The sequence below is a fragment of the Prenolepis imparis genome, unplaced genomic scaffold (genome assembly GCF_030444845.1).
Source record: "Prenolepis imparis isolate NDT839.2.m4 unplaced genomic scaffold, iyPreImpa1.0 SCAF_15, whole genome shotgun sequence".
NCBI lineage: Eukaryota > Metazoa > Arthropoda > Insecta > Hymenoptera > Formicidae > Prenolepis > Prenolepis imparis.
Genome location: NW_028141173.1, coordinates 2,652,304 through 2,674,063, shown reverse-complemented (window position 1 = coordinate 2,674,063; position 21,760 = coordinate 2,652,304). Strand labels below are relative to the sequence as shown.

At 36.3% G+C, this 21,760-nt stretch overlaps 2 protein-coding genes across 6 annotated transcripts; both read left to right on the top strand.

The window, feature by feature from the left end:
• Positions 1-542: 542 nt before the first annotated feature.
• Gp93 (heat shock protein 90 Gp93) lies at positions 543-5,492 on the top strand. Its single transcript, XM_083055850.1, has 4 exons — positions 543-722; positions 814-909; positions 1,257-1,863; positions 2,017-5,492. The coding sequence occupies exons 1-4, from the start codon at positions 677-679 to the stop codon at positions 3,662-3,664; spliced, it is 2,397 nt and encodes a 798-aa protein (XP_082911976.1). The 5' UTR covers positions 543-676; the 3' UTR covers positions 3,665-5,492.
• Positions 5,493-6,056: 564 nt separating this feature from the next.
• Positions 6,057-20,804, top strand: LOC145946323 (constitutive coactivator of PPAR-gamma-like protein 1 homolog). 5 transcript variants are annotated; one of them, XR_014427034.1, is made up of 16 exons: positions 6,057-6,214; positions 6,997-7,479; positions 7,545-7,717; positions 7,801-7,914; positions 8,100-8,246; positions 8,339-8,708; positions 8,990-9,250; positions 9,380-9,760; positions 9,847-9,985; positions 10,112-10,237; positions 10,347-10,464; positions 10,551-10,851; positions 11,416-11,687; positions 13,014-13,155; positions 13,555-13,649; positions 13,936-14,076. XR_014427034.1 is itself a non-coding variant. In XM_083055889.1 (16 exons), exons 2-16 carry the CDS (start codon positions 7,266-7,268, stop codon positions 14,084-14,086), a joined length of 2,991 nt encoding a protein of 996 aa, XP_082912015.1. In that variant the 5' UTR covers positions 6,057-6,214; positions 6,997-7,265; the 3' UTR covers positions 14,087-20,804. The 5 variants fall into 5 exon arrangements, 3 of the variants coding, with proteins under 3 accessions (XP_082912015.1, XP_082912016.1, XP_082912017.1); XR_014427035.1 differs by having other exon boundaries at positions 13,916-14,053; XM_083055889.1 differs by having other exon boundaries at positions 13,014-13,142; positions 13,936-20,804.
• Positions 20,805-21,760: the final 956 nt, after the last annotated feature.

Below are 21,760 nucleotides of genomic sequence, written 5' to 3'. Positions count from 1 at the left end.
AGTTTTCGAAGTGTTAGAGATAAGAAAAATAGTCATCAATTTATCAACAATCGAAAAAGTAATTTTTTTTCTCGCCTTGTCTCTCTCTCTCTCTCACATTCAGTTACAAATGAGTACTAGCTTTCCTATTTATAGACTGTTGATAAACATACCTGTTTTATCAAACTTAACTGTTTGTTTCTTATAAATTAACGGTGAATCGAGTCTGGGAATTAATAATAAAAGGTATACTTAACTTTAGCCCCCATAATAATTCAATCGACGATGTATCACGGACGATCTCGTATCGTAATCGAATACGAGGGGAGGAAATCGTCGCGATAATTCGATTTCCGATAATTTCGTCCGGCGTGTCCGCGACGCCGTGAAGTGAATCTTCTAGAACAGCGGGAACGAGAGTACGCGTGCCCTCGGCGCCCGGGGACCAATCGCGCGATGCCATTTGGACGGAGCTGCCACCCGGCACGCTCGCCATTCGCCGGCTCGTGCTGCGTGGTCGATCGCGATTGGTCGGCCGCTGGGCTATATCGCGTCGTCGACTCGTCGTCGCGGCAGTTTCGCGACAGTCGGTGAAAAAACAGCGAAGCGTCAGGTCGTTAGGAGCGAGCGATTCGCGCGTTCGTCGTCGAAAGGATCCTTTTCTCTCGTCTCTTCTGAGTGAATCGTTCACGTCGCGATGAAGAAATTTCTCGTACTGATCGCGGGATTATTCCTGCTGACGGGTAAGTCGAGACGATACTCTCCGGATGGGATCGGTTCTTCCCTCGTTTCCTTCTGGGAGAATCGCGATTTACATCTGTCCTCTTTGTTTAGGATTCGTCCGGGCCGGGGATGTCCAGGATGATGCCGACGAGGACGTCGGTACCGTGGAGAACGACCTCGGCGCCAGTCGCGAGGCATCACGAACAGGTACTCTATTTCAGTTTAATTTATTCTAAACGATTTTCACGTTACTGTGCGTTTTTTGCGGAAAATTTTGTAACAGGTGGGAGGAGTCAGTTTAACGATAGCGATAAACAAATATTATGTTAAACTCTGTAGCTCTCTTGCAAATTCTCTGTTGCATTTATTATTGATCAAGCAAATATATCGAAAAGATCTGTCAAAAGAGATTAGGATGTGTTAAAAAATCCTGTTATTGATTTTATTTGTATACGAATTTTTTTTTCACAAATTAACTTTCTTTATTTCTGTCTTGTTTATCAATATATGAATAAGTGGTTGTACTTGAGTTAAGAATTTATATTTTGTTACAGATCATGAAGCAGTACAAAGAGAAGAGGAAGCGATAAAGATTGATGGTTTAAATACGGCTCAGATAAAGGAACTGAGGGAAAAGTCTGAGAAATTTGCGTTCCAGACAGAGGTCAATCGCATGATGAAGCTCATTATTAATTCTCTCTACCGCAACAAGGAAATCTATCTCAGGGAATTGATTTCAAATGCGTCGGATGCACTTGACAAAATCAGACTGCTGTCTCTCACCGACAAGAATGTTCTGAGCACAAATAGTGAATTGGCTATCAGAATAAAAGCCGACAAGGAAAACAAAGTATTGCATATAACGGATTCTGGTATCGGCATGACAAAGCAAGATCTGATAAACAATCTTGGAACCATCGCAAAGTCTGGTACAGCTGAGTTTTTGGGAAAAATGCAAGATGCCGCAAACAGTCAGGATATGAACGATATGATTGGTCAGTTTGGTGTAGGCTTTTATTCTGCGTATTTGGTCGCGAATGTCGTTGTTGTTACCACCAAGCACAATGATGACAAGCAGTATATCTGGGAGTCCGACAGCAGCAGTTATAGTATTGTGGAAGATCCACGTGGAGATACTTTAAAGAGAGGAACAACCGTAAGGTAAGTTGTGTAACAAATCTATTCGAAATCACATCTTTAAGCAAATTATAAAGTTTAGAAGTTTCGAATTAAGAGTATAATGTGATCTCGTGATATATATGCATTCTAATTTTTATCTGTATCGTAAAAATAATTTCATTCTTTATTTTATAGCTTACACTTGAAGGAAGAAGCACTGGACTTCCTGGAACCAGACACGATAAAGAACTTGGTGAAGAAATACTCGCAGTTCATCAACTTCCCCATATACTTGTGGAATAGCAAAATCGTGCAGGTCGACGCGGAAGATATGGAGGAAGATAAGCCCAAAGAGGATAGTGCTACCGAGGACAAGACCGACAGTGACGATGATGATGGAAAGGTGGAGGAAGATGATGCGGACGAGAAGAAATCCAAGAAGATGGACAAAACTGTATGGGACTGGGAATTGTTGAACGACTCGAAGCCAATCTGGACGTTGAAGCCGAACGAGGTCGAAGATAAAGAGTACACAGAGTTTTATAAGACGCTTACCAAGGACAATCAGGAACCTTTGGCAAAGATACACTTTGTCGCCGAGGGTGAAGTCACATTCAAGTCCGTTCTATTCATCCCGAAGGTTCAACCGGGCGACAGCTTTAATCGTTATGGCACCAAGTCCGATAACATCAAGCTATACGTCAGACGTGTCTTCATCACTGACAAGTTCACCGATATGATGCCAAATTACTTGTCCTTTATTCGTGGTATCGTGGATAGCGACGATCTACCGCTCAATGTTTCGCGTGAGAACCTTCAACAACATAAGTTGATCAAGGTCATCAAGAAAAAACTCATCAGAAAAGTATTGGACATGGTCAAGAAGCTCGACAAAGAGGAGTTCCAGAAATTCTGGAAAGAGTACAGTACAAACATCAAGCTGGGCGTGATCGAGGATGCGCAGAATCGCGCGAGACTATCTAAGCTTCTGCAGTTCCAATCATCCACGCAGAAAGAGCTGACTTTCCTAGCCGATTACGTATCCCGCATGAAGCCCAATCAGCAGCACATCTATTACATCGCCGGCTCATCCGAGGATGAGGTAAGGAAATCGCCGTTTGTCGAGCGACTGACCAAGAAGGGCTACGAGGTGTTGTATCTGACCGAGGCGGTGGACGAGTACGCGATTTCGGGCTTGCCCGAGTTTGAAGGTAAAAAGTTCCAAAACGTAGCGAAGGAGGGCTTCACGCTTGACGAGGGCGAGCGAGCGAAGGAGCGAATGGAGCAGCTTAAAACGACGTTTGAACCCCTGACCAAGTGGCTGGTCGATGTCCTGAAGGATTACGTCAATAAAGCGCAAGTGTCGGAACGTCTGACCGACTCGCCCTGCGCCCTGGTCGCCAGCATGTTCGGCTGGACCGGCAATATGGAGCGACTAGCGATCTCGAACGCACATCAGAAGAGTGACGACCCACAAAAGAGCTACTACTTGAATCAGAAGAAGACCCTGGAGATCAACCCGAGGCATCCACTCATCAGAGAATTGCTGCGCCGAATCGAGGTCGACACATCCGATGAGACGGCGACAGACATCGCGATGATGATGTTCCGTACGGCGACCCTGCGATCGGGTTTCATGCTGCGGGAGACCGCCAGCTTCGCGGACAGCGTGGAGCAGCTGATGAGAAAGACCCTGGGCATCTCCGTCGACGAGGTACCTGAAGAGGAAGAAACGCAAGAGGAGGAAACGGCGAACAACGTCGACACAGAGAATTCATCATCGGACAACATCGATGCCGACGATGAAAGACAGACGGAATACGAAGAGCACGACGAATTATAATAATAAGAAAGCGTTACATATAAAAGTGCGATGTTCGAAAGACTCAATATTCTAGAAACGTAGCTATACAATGTATAGTTACCCCAAGTTTCCTCCGAGAATGCGACCTTTGTCGTTGCCAGTCTAAACAATTTAGGTATATACAACACTTGATAAATACGTCAATCCAATCTGATATTTTCGTAGCTATTATTGTTATCGAAACGCGCAAGAGACGCAATTTAAATTCTTTTTTTTTATATGAGAACCGCGATATACATATATATATTTTTCGTTTATTTTTGTTTTTTGTTGGATCATATCTCAGTCATCGATATCAACGAAATTGTACATTTTTAAGAGATTTAATTTATTACTTTTCATTTGATCTTCCACACATCTCCTTTTAGAGTAACGTGAAGAGAGCACTGACTGAGCGTTACTGACATATGGTACGTTTGTGATATATGTGTGAATGTATTTGTACATGAAATATTATGCAAATTATATTATATATATCTATACTATATTGATGCGACAGCGCAGTTTGTACATGATATCCATCTTTAAATCCTGAGATAAGGATAAAGATAAAAGGCTCTCGAGAGAATGATCAGTCAGGGACGAATGTTATTCGTTAACATTTGCGATATGAAAATTACAACTTCACATATAATGCAAGAAAATATAGCATTAAACGTGCTAACGAGAAGTAATACGCATGCCAAGTATTTATGTGTTTGAAAGAATGAGAGAATAAAATTTTTTCTATACATTATTAAAAACAAAGTTATGATTACTCCTTGGAAAGGCCTAATATTTATCGAAAATTTAATCGAGCACAGATTTTCAACTTTGATCGATTACATATATCTTCACTTTTGGTCTGATGAAATTTACAAGATATCAAAAGAAATGTATTTGATGTCGATAAATATATTAGCTTAAAAGTTATTTCTATTTTATTCTAAATTTAACATTATAAAGTGTGTAGTAAATCTATATTTAAAATGAAAAAAATGTATATATATATAGGATGTAAATTAATTCGTGCCTACATTAAGTACATAACGATATTTCTTGATAAAAAGTAAGCCAAAACATTTCATCTAATCAGCTATTTTTTTAGATTGATATATTTAAAGACGATTTAATTAAATTAATTTTATTTGATAAAATGATTCAGCATCTTCGAAATTATTTTTCGTCAAGAAATATATTTTATTATTATTATTTATACTTAATTATATGCAATGTATACTTAATATGGGCGTGAATTAATTAACACCATCTGTATAGATCTCGTATTTAATCTGCAATCAAAGCGAAAAGAATAGAACTATTTAATGGAGCTCGCCATTCTTTTCCAATTGTAAGTTTGTCTTCTTTTCAGTTTTAGATAATAGAGAGATTACTACCCGCCTCTCTTTTGTATTACCATGTCTGTGGTTCGCTTAGAAAATAAGCTCCACGTGGAGTTTAGAAATCATTTGACCAATCGAAACAAAAGATTTTTTTAAAGCTATTTTTTTGTCATTGGTCAAACATTTCGAACAATGTTAAATAGAATATCCTCATCAGGATCTTTGAAGTCTCCGCCCTTAGGGTGCGAACCCATGCAGCGGAATAGCAGAACGCGGAACGAGAGCGGAACCAATCAGAGCCGTTCCTCGTTTCCTTTACGCGGAATTGAATGTTCTGATTGGTTACGCGGAAAATATCAGTCCATGGGTTTTCACTCTTATTTTCTTTAAGGGAAAACGTAAAAACTGCGTTTCAATGGAGGATACAAATTCATTAACATCGTATAAAAAACATAATAAATAAATAAAAACACTTTTTTTATCAACGAGATATTATTTTTCGATATTGATGAACAAAATTTTCCCAGATTAAATTTACAATTTTTTTATTTAGAAATAATCTGTGAAAAATAAATTTGACAATATTAAATCATTCAAATAGGCATCGCAAAATTGACGTATATAATTTTAAAAAAGTTTGACGCAATTTTTATTATTCAAGTGTGTCAATTAAATTTTTTAATTTATTTTATATTTGCGAAATTTTTTATAATCGAGTCTTTTCTACAACATATATTATTTTTCGATCGCGCGATGTGCCATTTTTTAATATAATAAAATGTCCAAATTTATCCTCCATTTATCTCGTCTGATGAATAATATTCGGATAATACAATTAATCTAATCGCGACGCGGATCTCTCGGTTTGATTAATAACAAAGTCGAAAAATCTCGAATCAAGAAATAATAGCGGACGCCTACGAAGGTAGACGACGTGCGTCCGCGAATAGGCGCAAATAACGCGAATGCAAATTGCAAATACGCCGGCGGATTTTGAAACAACGACGCGTCGCGTAGTTCCGGCCACCATTGTTGCGGAGACGCCACCGGTTGGCCAATAGCGGTGGACTCTGGGCGGTCGTCGGTCGTGCGCGCTTGTGGGGATCAGGGTGCTCATTTCCGTTTTCGATTCGACGTCATCCAACTCCCGGAAAGCCCGTGTGTTTTTGTGTTTCTTTGGGGCCACGATGATTAACGCTAATTTAACGTAAGTAAGGACGCCGTCCGCGATAAGGGCTGCCTCGCGCGGATACGCTCGTATGTGGTTTCGTGGCCGCGAATCCGCGCGAACGCACGCCCCGGTTTCTGTTCGAGTCGACTTCCCCGGATAGGGGGGGCGGGGGAGGGCTTTCTTCGAGAGAGAGAGGTTGCACCTAACCCGAATACTCTCGACGGTCGTCGACCGTCCTTGCAGACGGTCGTCTACCTGGGAACGAATCGGATGGGATATCGGATGTTATTTGGGGAGGTTCCTTCCCGGGATTCGTCGTTTCCGTTTCGCCGGAACCTGCCCCGAAATAGCCCCCCCTGCGAGTTTGACCGGTCGCGCGAGCCAGCCGGCGAGCGAACCCCGTGAAACGTCGGGGCTTCACGCGCCACCCTGGGCTCTCGAACAGCGCGTATAAACAGAGTAAATGGCGTCGCACTCGAGATTTCGACGACTCGAGCATCCTCGTCGGCGCGCTTCCCCGCGTTCGACCTGCTGGGAAAATTCTTGCCTTGTCTCGTTTAAGGGTCGGGAGGGGGGGGGGGGGTTCAAGACATCTTCGAAAGAGAGAGAGAGATCTCCCTTTTTTTTTTTTTCTTTTGTATTCCTGGGCGTATATGAATCATAACTCCCTTCCCTCCCCCTTCCCCTCGGGAATGTCGGCGCCGCGAACTTGCATGTGATGAATCGGAGCAACAGATTTTGACAGATTGACAATGATTGTAATATGTATCGATCGAAAAGAGATCCAAAAGTACATGCTGGCTTCTTTCTTTTTGCAGATTGAAGTTTTTGAAATTGGACTTAGGTTTCTTCGGATATTAAACAAACACATCACACACACACACATATTTAAAAAAAAAAGACACCGACGTAAAAAAGTAAAAATAAAAAAAAGGAACGCATCGCTGGTCTGACGACGTAGAAGATTGAAGAAATCCAGGAAGACAGCGAGACCCTCTCCGCGTAAAGAATATAATAATTGAGACAAATTAAGGTGCGGAGATTCGTGACTGTGTCTGTTTGAGCGCAACTCAGGAGTATTGAAAAGATGGGCATTCAAGACTTGCAAACTTTCCTGGACAGCAACTGCGTGCAAGGAGGATCCGTGCCTATAGATTTGTTGAAGATTGCGCGTGTGGTTGCACAAAAGTCGCAACGTAATCGTGTAATTAAGGGACAACAGATACACAACTTTACTAAATTGAGACTAGTTCTTGACGGAGAATGCTGCTTGGACCGATTATACGGTGGATTTTTCTCAGGTAAGTTATAAGATCTTCAATTTTATTTATATTAAATTAACACGCTATGGCTTTAAATTTCACAGATTGGGCTTGTGGCGGACAGTGGAATCGCATGCTCCAGTTTCTTGCGGTTCTTATACAAGCGATGGAGATGTCAGGACTAGAAATAGCTGTATTCTTTAATGGATGTTTTGAACCTCTTCGACGAGCAGATTGGGTGCAACATCAATTGCAAATGCGCGCTAAAGTTAACAATGTAAGTCTCACTCATGCAGTAACACTATCAGATCAAATGGACAAAGATTGAGATTTGTGAAAATGTTGTACTGAAATATCAAGGTCCTGAAACATATAACAACGAAAGGTACACCGCCGCCGAAAATCTGGTGGACTCCTCCTGTATGTTTAAGGACAAGTTTACGTATGGCTCTCAGGCATCTGAATGTTACAGTTGTAAGTTAACAAACATTGTTTTTATTTCTTTTATCACATCTTTGCGCTTATGATTGTTGATTATACATTTCAAATTTTGATATAACTTAAAATAACTTAAATTAAAATATAACAAAATATAGTGGTACAATAAATTCGAAAATTATTAAACATTACATAAACTGACAATATTAATATTTCGACAGTTGTGTAGCATGGATGATCATCACCAGGAAGTCATTGCATATTGTCGTGAAAACAATTACAATGGGCTGATAGCTGATGATGCAGAATACGCTGCATTTGATCCTCCACGGTACTTCTCGTCTGAACAATTAAAGCTTACATACAAGGTATAGATAGACCTTTAATAAGTAGTCATTTGTCATATTGTTATATTTTTTAACAATAATTTACAGTATAATAAATTTTTCTTTCTTTACAGGGTTCTCTTGATACAAAAGAATATATGCTCTCTGAACTCACTAAAGCCCTCAATATACCATCCGATAGGCTGTGTATACTAGCAGCCTTACTTGGCAATTACATATTGACCGAAAGCGACTTGGCCGATTTCTACAAGAATCATAATATTAGCACTAACATGTTAAACAAGACGAGCGTCGAACAGATGATCAAGACAATTGCGAACTTCGTCAGGGAACTTTCTTCCGTGGAGTTGGATGTAGTTTCGCAAAAAGTCTTTGGTTCCACCTCTGATCCGAGGTGTTCTAAATTGAGACAGTCTGTTCAGTACTATTTAAATGGAACAAAAGAGGGATTTCTACACTATAAGCCTGTGAAACCAACAAAAGGTAAGATGGCATAAAAAAAGTTTTCAATGTACTATTATCATTTGTAAAAAAAAAACTAGATAATTTCTACGTTGCTAAAACTTTCTTTAGAATGAAAAAAAATTTCTTTCGAGTATTCTAAAGTATTTTTAAGAGAACGCGTTTTATTATATATTCATAAATATAAATAAAAACTAAAGATAGAAGATGATAGTATTATAATAAACGTGTGTGTGTATTACAAGTGTCGATATCTTAATATAATATTGCAAGACAAATATATCTATATCGATCTCTTTTAGTTCATAAACTAGATTCCAAGCAGAGCTCACAGGCTCAGTCGAATCTGTCGGACACACCGTCAGTCTCGGAAGGTGATTCCAATCTGGAGACATCGAGATTCGCATCCGAAACTCTGGAGAGCGAACGCGAAAGTTTGAACGCGTACAAACAGGCGACCGCTAATGCAAAGGCAGCGCCGCAAATCGTGATCGATCCACCCGGGCTTCAAGGTCACGGAGACTCTGATAGAGACACCACAATACGCACGGAAGAGGAACAAAGTATGCCCACAAATATAAAATTATAAATTAATATTATAAAATAATATAAAACGTGACGGTGCTCCTCGCACTTTTATCGATGATTTATTGTCTATAACTAAACATTCGAAATTTTTAAAATTAAAACAGATGATGGACACGCTATCAACGGTACTCACAATCTTTTGATAAGTTCGTCGAGTTCGAGTAGCAGCTCCTCCGCGACGTCACCGTCTCACGCAACGGCCGATTCTGCGAGACAGCCGGAAAAAACGACCAATATTCCCATCACATCACCGGAAGTCATGCGTACCGCTTCGGAGCGTCACCAGAAAGGACTGATGTCACCGTACATCTATCAAATTCTCATCGCTGGTGAAATCAAATTGCCGGTTCTCTTAGAGGATGAAAATCATCGCGAATTCCCTTCCATTCACGTGATTTACAGACCAATCCGACAAATGGTGTATGCGATTTTGTTCAATCTTCATCACCGGATGTATCTAGCTACAAAGAGTAAAGAGAAAGGTGGTAAGTATCATACATTGATTTTGCTAATTATGAAGATTTGTCTTCTGTATTAAATCTAATTCTATTTGTGAATTTGTGCTCACTAGATAGCGACAAAGTCGAAGTTCCAGACGTGATAATAAAGGAATGGGTGTGGTCCAAGTCCAATCCATATCAGACTCCAGAATTGGTGAAAGCGGAGCAGATTGGTTGGGGTGTCCCTACAATACAACGTTTATGGTTTGGGTAAGCAATTTATCTATCCGATTAAACAGAATAAAATTATATAATTCAATTACTTGTACGTAAGAATGTACTGTAAATTAATTTATTAAAGTTTTCTATAAACTGACAAAATTTCCTGTTCTTCAGCACAGTTATAGATGATAAGCGGCGTAGACTTAGGGGATTCCTAACTTGTATGAGATCAGATACCCCTCTCATATTAAATACCTCATACGTTCCGCAACATCTGTTGGTCATGGCTTGTGTTTTGAGGTAAATGTCGATTACAATCGCTTTTTCTTTTAATTCACAGTTTAGAACTGAGAAATTAACTAAAATCTGAATCAATTCGATAAATCTTTCATTTTTTTTTCCCCCGCAGATACATCATGTCCTTCTCCGACAAGATAAAAATTTTACGCCGTCAGGAGTTGGATGCCTTCATCGCGCAAGCTTTCTCACCAGAACTTATGAATGCTCAGTATCTACAGGATCTGCAGGTAAAATCAGCGTCGTGTAATTTTTACAGCTGTTAATTTCGATATTATCTCAGCAGACAAACACTTAATTTATCATTGGTATGTAGCTTCCAATGGTGACGTCGCGCGGAGTGCAACTGGCTACCTTGTTCATGGCTGGTATGGAGACCGCGCTATTGGCGAACGACGCTTGCGGCGCACCGATTCCATGGTTAATGTGTTGCCCCTGGCTTTATTTCGACGGCAAATTGTTTCATCATACGCTTGCTCGTGCCACTATCGCCAAGAACTTACTGGAGCTCTGCAGCGGCCACATTGACCGCATGGTAAAGGTCGAAAGGATGAGGAAAGCGATACTCGAGGGAATTACTCCGATGTTTGCTCGCCCACCGTTGCCTGTCGGGCCAGGTGCGTTACGTTTCTTTATATTCTTTCAACGAAACTAGAATTCTGCTTGATATAGTCAACGGCGATGACATTAGATTAGATTTTGAGGAAGAGAGTGTTAATTAAAATCTCCACATGGTTGACGGAGCACTTGTTTGACTTCCAGCGAATAATTAACTTCGTTCTTCTTCGAGCTTTTATAATAGGATGTTTTCGAATGGAAGTAAAATAAAGCAGCTAATATTGCTTCGTGAGGTTCACCGATATGATCTCGCGAATCTCAAAACTGCAACAAAATAAATGCATTTCTCTCGAAAAACTAGTGTTTAGAAAAGACAGTATACAAAAATTTAATAAGTGTTGGAAGAAATATATTTGATAAATATATTTATTATTATACACAGTCTATTTTAATTAATCGTGCACATTGGTAAAAACATTTCTATAAAACTTACAAAATATTCTATATAACAATTTTATACATATAGCATTGTATAATTTTTCTGCATATTTTAGTATAATATATTATTTCTTTATATCGATTCACTTATACACATATAATGATTTTACTTTTTATTGTCACAGGTATTCGCGTATCAGTCCCCCCCAATGCTGCCCATCAGAATATTCTGCCTGCTAGTTGTCCGACTATTAACGAAGGTTTAATGCGCGGTGGTCGTGCTAGCGGAACCATCCCGCCACAGCGTGGTCTAATGCGACGTCCTATCCCATCGCGGGGTGGTCAGTTGGAGATCGCCGGAGTTGTGGTGGGCCAGTGGGGTCCGAATTACGGGCAGCCTGGTCGACCTCTGCCGCAACCGATGCAGGGACATCCGCGCGGACGAATTCCACCACAGGTAGGATATAATGCAGTTGACACACAATAGAGACTATATGCACGTTTGCGATTTTATAATCTATAGTTCCGTATCGTTGCGTGTATATGGAATATAAGGAGCACACGATGACGATATTCTGAACAGATTTTAGGGGAACGTTCGAGATATTGAATAGTCTCGATCCGCTTTCGCTATTTAACATCGCCGACGTGCATTTAGGAGGGACATCACGTAATACCGATTTAATGCAGAATTAGTTGCACTATACATTTTATGTAGTTTTTATACATATACTTATATAATTTTTATATGTATAGACGCGTTCGTTCAGGTGGAACTGAATTAAGAAAAAAAAAAAAAAAAAACAATCAATGTGTATCCGAAAATTTATGTATTAAGTGATAGAGGATAATTATATTTATCCTCTCTTATATTATGCAATTTTATGCATGTTATTTCCTTACTCCGTTAGACCGTTTATGAATGCAAGTGTTTTGACATTTGTATATTTTCTTTCGATAGCTTTGCAATCTTGTATCATCGCATTTGCATGTTTTTTGTATGTAGTATGGACACTGTTACAAAATAAAGGTCTTTATATATTTTAATTCGAAATATTTTTAACTTATGTTCCTTATTTTAAGTTTTATTTGAATAGCTCAATTGAATGAAGTATGTAATAGCTGAGTAACAAGCAATGTGTGCATAAAATAGTTTATATAAATTATACATAGTTATATATAAAGAATTATATATAAGATGAAATTTTATACCTATTTCGAAAAAATACCTTATTTATAATCAGAAATATATTTATCTCTTCTAGATATTCCTTTTCGTCAATTGTTTATAGTTTACACTATATAACTATGTATATAATTGTTATAATTTAATTATTTAACATTATATGTTGTAAACTCTCATCGATATGAAAAATATGATAATTTATAAACTATTATCAAAATTATCATTGATCATAGAAGAGAGCTTAATCTCAAAAGAGCTTATCAGAAAGATATAAGTGTTTGCGTAAAAAAAGCATTATAAAAAAAAAAACAAAGTGAAAATTTATCGTAATTATTAATAACTCGTGTTTGAAGATATGAACGATGCATCAAAGATTTTCACAAATTTATCTAATCATATCTAATCGTATATATCTCGCAAATAGAATCCACCATTTATCCGCGATGTGAATTGCTCCTATTGTAAAAGAATTCCGATTTATATTATATATGATATATAATATCATAGTTTTTCCCATCCCCTTCCATTCGCATGTTTAATAATGTTTATATTAAATTTCGCGCGTCTGTCACAATCTAGATCACAATTTTGTTGCAGGTCACTTCTATCGGTGGACTTAAGTACGGTCTTCCCCGTGGATTCAATCCGATAAATCGACCGACCTTTCAGACGCGTGGGACCAACCGGGCCCCGATTGCCGGACGTGGAAAGAAGACTCAAATGAAGGTAAAAAGATCTTGTAGGTATATATAAGCGAGAAGAATATGCTGGGCAAACGTGGAAACTCGAAAGATCCTTTGCTCGCGACTGTGCATTTTATTTAAATTGATAACATCGATAGCCTACGCACGACCTATAATTTGTTAAATACATAGAACAAACACATTCGCAACCGATATATATGTATAACTTTTCCTAGTGATATTACTTTTCAAGATTATTATGGCATATAAGGCGAGAGAAATACAGAGAGCGAAAAAATGAGAATTTTAATTTTCTCTTGCTGGATGTCTTTTTTATCTCTTATTAAGGTACCATTAAGCCCTATGCATTAATATATTTCCGCGCTCGCCTGCATATGTCTTAATAAAACACTTGATTTTACAGAGACGATGAATGCATTTTATCGATATTTTAGGTGACTGGCAAGAAGAAGACTGCTATTAAAAAGACTACCGAGAAGAAAGATGGCAAGAGCCGTGCTGCTATTGCCGATGAAATCACCGATTATAAGTGAATATTTTAAACTTCTCTCTACCTAATGCGAATCTTATAATTAAAGATTCAGCCTCGCATGATGTAAACATGAAACTCATTTAGTTTTGTACAAAACTCGTCATTTCTAATTTAATGATGTACATTTATACGTTTCTCTTTTAATTATATCTTGCATTTTATCAATTCAATTATAGATAGATAGAATTATATATAGATTATTACATAAAAATTTAAATTAGATAGAATTATATATAGATTATTAATCGTAAAATGATTTATAGCAGCGCACTCTCTATTTCAGCGAAACTGAAAGTGACGATGCAGGTCGTGCATTGCTGACGAAGGATGCACTGTCAGGTCAGTTTGATGACGCGGTGGAAAACGGTGCTAAAGGCATGGAAAAGGGACAAGGCGATGCACCGCTCGTCGCACCGGTTGCTACGGAAAGTTAGATACTATCAACGTACAAAGAGAAAATCTCATGAAAATTGTAACCACTTCCCGACCATGACTCAAGACTGCTAACAATCTACGTATATGTTCTACGTATATGAGCAATTGTGCATCGGTAACACTTAGATATTTATTTTTTGAAATTGTTATCAGAATTTTTCTTTCTTGATAATACTTCTATCAAAATGTAATTGACAAAATATTTTACAAAAAGATTTATATATATTGTTAAGTTGACGTCAAACTGTGCGCATTCGCCATTCGTTATTCGCGAAAATTTGTGGTTTAGTAATGTAAATCCTCTACTAGCAATTCATGATCTGTGACATCACAATCCATATTCGCGATTTACAATTTCGGTGTTTATTGATAAATATTCATATCCATTTTATTATCAATTTAGTGATGAAAATTTGCATTTTTATCATGAAAATGTTTATTATCAATGTTTTTGTTAATAATTTAATGAGTATATAATTCGAAAATGATAATTAAGATTGTTATTTCAAGCTACAAATGACGTTACAAAATATAAAAGGTAACATTTTATAAGACGAAATCTATCATTAGAGGAATATAAAAATACAAGTATAAAAATACATTTGTATGTACACGCAACAAATGTGTTATTTATATATCACAGCTGTTATATAAATATAATATTAACATATTATATAATTATTATATATTATATAATTTATTATATATATATAATAATGAAGATAATATATAATTTATTATATAAATATATTTACGATGTGATTGTAAATACATGCACAGATATATTTACAGATATATTTTTATTTCTTCAATGATAGATTTGCTGATATTTAAAAGCTATCATTTTTAACAATATCAAGCGACAATTTTAATTATTATAGTCTTATTTTACAAATCAGAATATGCAAATATACAAAACTTTATTAAATTCGATGATAAAGTGGATATTTTGTCTTGTAATAATGTAGCGCCAGTTTTACGCGTAATCTCTAGAAAAAGTGTTATTATCTTATTTTTCAGCCAATCTATTTATTATCATTAAAAAATCTTTATCAGATAAATTGATACAATGTGATTTAGAAATATATAATATTTACTTGCAATACATTTTTCTGACTTTTTTTTTTAGATTAAAACTTTGTAATAAAGATATATTACAAAGTTTTAATTTTTCAAAATTAAAGCTATGCATTTAAAGATTCGTTAATGCGCGTTAATATAAATATTTCTTAGGCGGAAGAGATTTTCGAAGCACCGATAGCATCATTTAAATGCTATCTGCTTCTTTAGTGTTACTTGCACAAAAGCTCGAATGGGTCCAAAATATTGAAATATTAATAAGAGACGAGAGATCTTTACTTAAGTGGTGTAGTCTGCGACACACGATGTAAAGATTTTACCCATTTTTGACACGATGACCTCACTGCCAAACGTACTATTCTGTATAAGATAGAGAGAGAGAGAGAGAGAGAGAGAGAGAGAGAGAGAGAGAGAGAGAAAGAGATACGAGAGGAAAAGAAAAAAAAATCGTGCTTGTACTAAAAAAAAAGGAGGAAGGAAAACGAGCTAATTTTGCTCGCATTATTACTCGACTGATTACGCGTGCGCTAATTTTACTACTCAAAGAACACAAATCGTCAGCTGCTATAAGTATTTAATTCTTAAGAATTATTTTTTTTACACGAAAATATATATTTTCCGGTATTATATGAAATGCTCGCTGCGACGTGTCTCAGTGGTCCGATCTGATCGACAAAGAAAGTAGCCTGATACACATATTTACATACATATACACACGTCGTACACATTACAACACGATTACTGACTTTTGTAGATAAGAACGATATTAGAATGGAGCACTGAGATAGTCATTAGCACATGGAGACTGATGCTTTTCATATAGGTAAAATATATATTGATATATATATACATATTATTTAGATTAGAAAAAAATTCCCACACATATATGCAGTATATTATACGTAAGTTGTGCCTGTGTATGACGCCTGAATGTGTTGTACTTACCAGTACATGAGAGAAATTGTATGAATTGTATTAAGGTGTGTATGTGTGTATGAGAATAAGAGAGAGAAAGAGCGAGAAAAGGAGAGATAGAGGAAAAGAAAATGAAAGAAGCCACGATAATGATGTACATAAACGTGGCACGTTATGCTGTTATAAACGCATATACACACGCGTGTATGCAACCTAGGTCATATATTTATTTGCGATGAAAGATTGTACGAATGGATGTGTCTCGAGTGACATTTGTGGTTTAGATAGTGTTTCTATCTTGAGAGCAGACTTGAGGCTTATTGTGAGGGCTTATCTTTAATATAAAGAAAAAATATTTATTGAGAAGAGCGATTCTCCTTACGGTATGCCTCATATTGTTTAGAAAATATGCTACATTACGGCTACATGCGCGAGAGTTAAAAGTTGTTAATTCTAAATCATTTATACGGGATATATTTAATTGAAATGTACATTAATTTAATTTCTCTATCGAGCAAATTCTCGCAATACACTTATTTGTTGAAATTTTGATGTTTAAGTTTGAAAAGAATTGATAATACAAAATTGATATTAAAAACATGTTAGTGTCGTCATTAATTGTTAAATAAAAGAAGAAGAAAGAATTATATATTGCGTTTGAAACAAAATAGGAATCTTTTTGTTCGCGCACGTCTAGTGTAGCATATTTAAAGAATTTGTTTCTCCTTTAATTGTACATATAAACAGTTACTTTTTAGAAGTGACGCAGTGTGATTGATATATATGATGTACATACAGAATCCAGGTGCGTGTGTGCTTATCACGCATCGGAGAATAGAAAGCGATTATGTTAAAAAGTATACTATTTATGTGTAGAATAGTCTAAAAGACTTTCTACCAAAGATCATCGGAATTTAAGAGAGAGAGAAAGAAAGAAAGAAAGGGTTTTCTTTTATATATCAGTAAAAATGATATATAACAACAAAATAACAAGACAGCACGACAGAACACGATTATTAAAATAAGAGTACCGAAGAGATGAGACGAAAACGCGTGTCCAAGACACGTGGGCGAAGGTAATTAAAGCGAGTAAAAAAAAAAAAAAAGAGAGAAAACCATTTATTGAGGTAATATAATGAAATGATAAGATAAAATGTTATATTTTTGTAGATTTGTTATTGCGTAAAATGCATTAGGACACTGTGAGAAACTTTATATAATTTGAGTAAAATGACAGTTAACGAGCCTGAGAGTAGTTAAATGAGTAAGATCCTGTGGGAGATGGAAGAGAGAGAGATACGAAAGTGCTTTAGATGGCATGTTAAGGAAATGACATCCGTGGATAAATTTTGCCGAAAAGAGAAAAAAAAAGAATCGAGTCCCACGTTTTCCTATGTTTCCGAAGCTCTCAGTTTCCCGAGTTGCTTATAGAAACAGGAAAAAGAGAGGAAGAAAGAAAATATTATATATATACACACACGCATATATAACGTATATGAATACAGAGATGAATTATATAACTAATAATGTCAGCTTCAAATGTGCGCCGAGCATGTGTGGATATAAAATTCGACCGTTTTACGATGCGATGCGAAATCAACGTCAGCGTTTGTGCGCTTTTAACGCGATTTCCGTCTGAAATTGACGTGTGCGTTTGTAAACCGAAATATGTTTCACGTGATACATATATATATGTAATATGATTTTAAAATCATCCGAGTCTCTCACACATAACGCGATATTAGCGTGCGACTATTACTTTGCAAGGTACACGCAAACGAGGTATGCGATCAGCTGAAAAATGATAAACAAAAAACAGTATTCCTTTCCGAAAACGTAAATTTCGAAAATTGACAATTCGTTCGTACTTCGCGAACGATATACACTTATATACATATATATACATATACACACACAACACATACAAAACATACATACACATGTACTAGAAGCCGATGACTTTCTTGAATCTGACGAAATACGAATTTGAGAGTAAAATGTCACTTTACGCTTTTACGTAAAGATAGATGTGATTTTCTTTCTGAGAGAAATCGAACTCTTGAGATATATATATTATATATAAAATGGATATAAACCGGATATAAAACGAGTATAAAGACACACAAATAACGATATGTAACGCAATCGTGTGATCAGTTGCCGCTGCACCGATACACGAGTAATATGCAATAATAATATTATACAATAATGATGATGATGATAACGTGGAATAATTTAATGTAAAACGCGAAACGTGTAATGCGAAAAAAGAAATGAAAAGAAAACGAGAATCCACATTGAATACAACAGAATGCAGAAAATACGGAAACTCGAACGACGTAATAAAATGATAAAAAGAAGAAAAAAGGAACCAGGCGCAATCCAAAGCGTACTTGTGCTTTTTGTTATATTGCGATATAGATGGAGGAGAAAAATAAGCGGGGCCCACGAAAACACACTCGTCTATGATAATAATAATACCGATAATTACCGTTATAAAAGAGTTACAAGTAATCTATATGATCGTATTTATATATGAAGTAACAATCTAAATGATCTTCTCAGATACAATTTGTGTGTGTTGTGAACAGATAACTAATAACGAAACAAAAATTCACATTGTGCACCGAGTAATAAAATACTAACTCTCGAGAGATAAACTTGGATTAGGCGGGCGATCGTACTTTAACAAGATGAAGTCTGTTATTCGCGAAACGTTATTGTTGATAAAAAAAAAAAAAAAGAAAAAATAACGCGCTCGACTTTTCGAATGACGGAAGAAAAACGGCTGTTTTTTCATTTTATTTCGACACTTGTAATACCTTTTCTAGAGAGCACGGAGAATAATATTATACGATATTATACAGCCGAGGATTGTAGGACTCTTGTTTATTAATTAACATACGCACTAAAACGCATATATTCCCGAATAGTTGTATCCTTTCTTCTCGGACGGAAGAATCTTTATTGTATTTCTATATGTTATCTCACTCTTCTCTTTTTTATTTTATGTACTTTGTAGAAACAGAAAGTAGGTCTCGCTAAAACTTGAAAAAAAGGAGAGATCATTTAATTTCAATAACTTGTTTTAAATGATTCTAAAAAAAAAAAAAAAAAAAATATATATATATATTACGTTTCACTTTATGCTTTGATAGATACTATAAACACAGAGTGATACTGACGTATCATTATTTTCGTGTGTCTCTTTTATTTCTTAACTTCTTGCTATAAGCCATATATGTACGAGTAGAATCAGAGATCTTTCATAGCAAACCGATATCAAGGGGAAATAAAATGTAACGAGGAGAGCTCTTTTCTAGGTTGCCGTATACGCGTCACAGATTTATAAATTTTAAGTTTCTATTTTCCTTAACGTAGTTTTGCTTGCCATACGTAATACGCGAGATGTAAACTAAAGTAACGATATAGAAACAAACACGCAAGAATATATAATATTAATAAAAGTAAAAAGTAAAAAATAAAAAAAAAGATTAAACACTTATCGATGTAGCTGAAGAAAAAAAAATAAAAAACTCATGTGGGCCCCGAAACATATAGATACATACACGTACGAAACACACATACACATATATACAAACACACACACATATCCACGCATAAACATACCCCTTGTATATTCTTATTAAAATATTAAACGTAACGTGTGTATATTCCGCTATTATTATTTTTTTTTCCATAGTCGAGAAAAAGGAAAGGATTACATGACATATGACATATGTATGTTTGTGATAATCATTAGATTACATTTACATATATTTTCGTTTTTATTTTCTCTTCCTAACTTAAAATAAACTTAAAAGAAAGAAAGGAAAAAAGATGAGTGATAATGAGACGGGGGATGAGAAAAAAATGACGTACATCACGTGGATGGATGTATTTTTTGCGAGGGGAGAGAAAAAACGCCTTTCGGTATCTTTTGACTAGAATAACCGTATTATATATATCCGGAATGTCGTTTCCGGTTTACGAAGGGAAAGGCGAAAGAGAGAGAAAGAAGGAGAATCGTTCGTTGATCCGAAAATTATTACACATGCGCTATTATCAATAATATCATATGATTTGACCTGGATGGGTCGGTTCAGTGGTGGCAAATGAATGTTTAATTTTTTCCATATTTCGAAGGAAGTTGGAACGTAATAAAAATGCGAAAAAAATGTAAAATTGCTTATATATATATATATATGTTGTAGGAATGTGCAGAGTCTCTCTGTTTCGGCTGAATCGCTATACGTGATGATCTCGTAATGATAATCGATAATTAGCTAGCAGTTAAACGAATTTCACGGGGGAAGATCCTTTTGAAATCTATATAATATCCACCATATATAGCCGACCCATTCGCGGTCCCTCGCATTTAATATAAACGCAACCACACACATTGATGTATTCTCTCGTTGGATTATCAAATACCATTGTAAACACTAACTGTTGTAACATGTATGCCCCATTCATGTCTAGTGTCGAGCAGAGCTGATTCGCTTTCGCTAGAGAAGAGAGGAGGAGAGATCATGTATGCAAAAATGTTTCCGAATACATATAATCTAAGAGAGAATCAGTGCTGACGAGAACACGAGGCAACCGAGAAAAAAGATAAAAAAAAATTATCGTAAAGCTTTAAAGTCACACACGTTTAAACTACTTTAAAACTCCAAAAAAAAAAAAACGGATACATATTCTGAGAGTAGCAGAGATAAATAACTAATATAAATGTAGTGGCAAAAAACTATAATACTACCGCAAAGAGAAAAAAAGGAAAAAAAACGATATATACCGATGATTATTCGAAGTATAAAATGCGAAACGCACTCTTAATGAATGTTGTAACGATTTAGAAAAATACTTAAATTGCATTACTAATACTCGCTGTAAATCTGGCCTTTCGGATACGAGTACTCTGCTCCCTCGATCTCGCAATCAATGGTTGATGAAGTATCTCCCCGGAATTTTTTTAATGAAAGGGAAAGAGAGAGAGAGAAAGAGAGTAGAGTAGTCGATCCGATTAGAGCAGATAAATTTAAGTTTCTTCCTTTGTCAAGAGCGTAATATTTAACCCTTCATTTATATATCTTCTCTATATAAGCGCAAAACCTCTCACAACACACTCATACACACGCAGAATTAGAAAAGTATTTAAGATTCGTAGAGAGTCATCCGTTGAGTTTATAAAGAAAGAAGCCTTTTGCGCGCGATATATGTGATGTGCGGCTTTTTGTAAAAGACAACAAACTTTCAATCGAAGTCTTGTAAGAAAGCTCTTAGCACGAGAGTGGAGAACGTGAAGCGGGGAAAGAGATGAAAGGGCGAGAAAAGGGTTCTCGGATACGGTTGGCTGACATTTTCGAAAGTTTAATGATTTATTGAAAACGTGTTGTCATGTCTTGAATACAATTAAAAAAAAAAGAATATGAAAAATTGCATCCCTAGCAAGTATTTTATTTATCGAACTCGCATACCACAATAAGCATCCTCCTGTATAATTTATATTCTTCTCTGCGCTGTTTAATATCATAAATTTGTTCGCGTTTAAATTTAATACGAAATATTATGTAATTTATTTCTCGCTTGTATAATATATACGTTCTTGTTTTATTTAGATTATTGCAATATGGAAAATGCCATCAATAGTGGCATCCATCGTGAATGTGGCTTGTCAA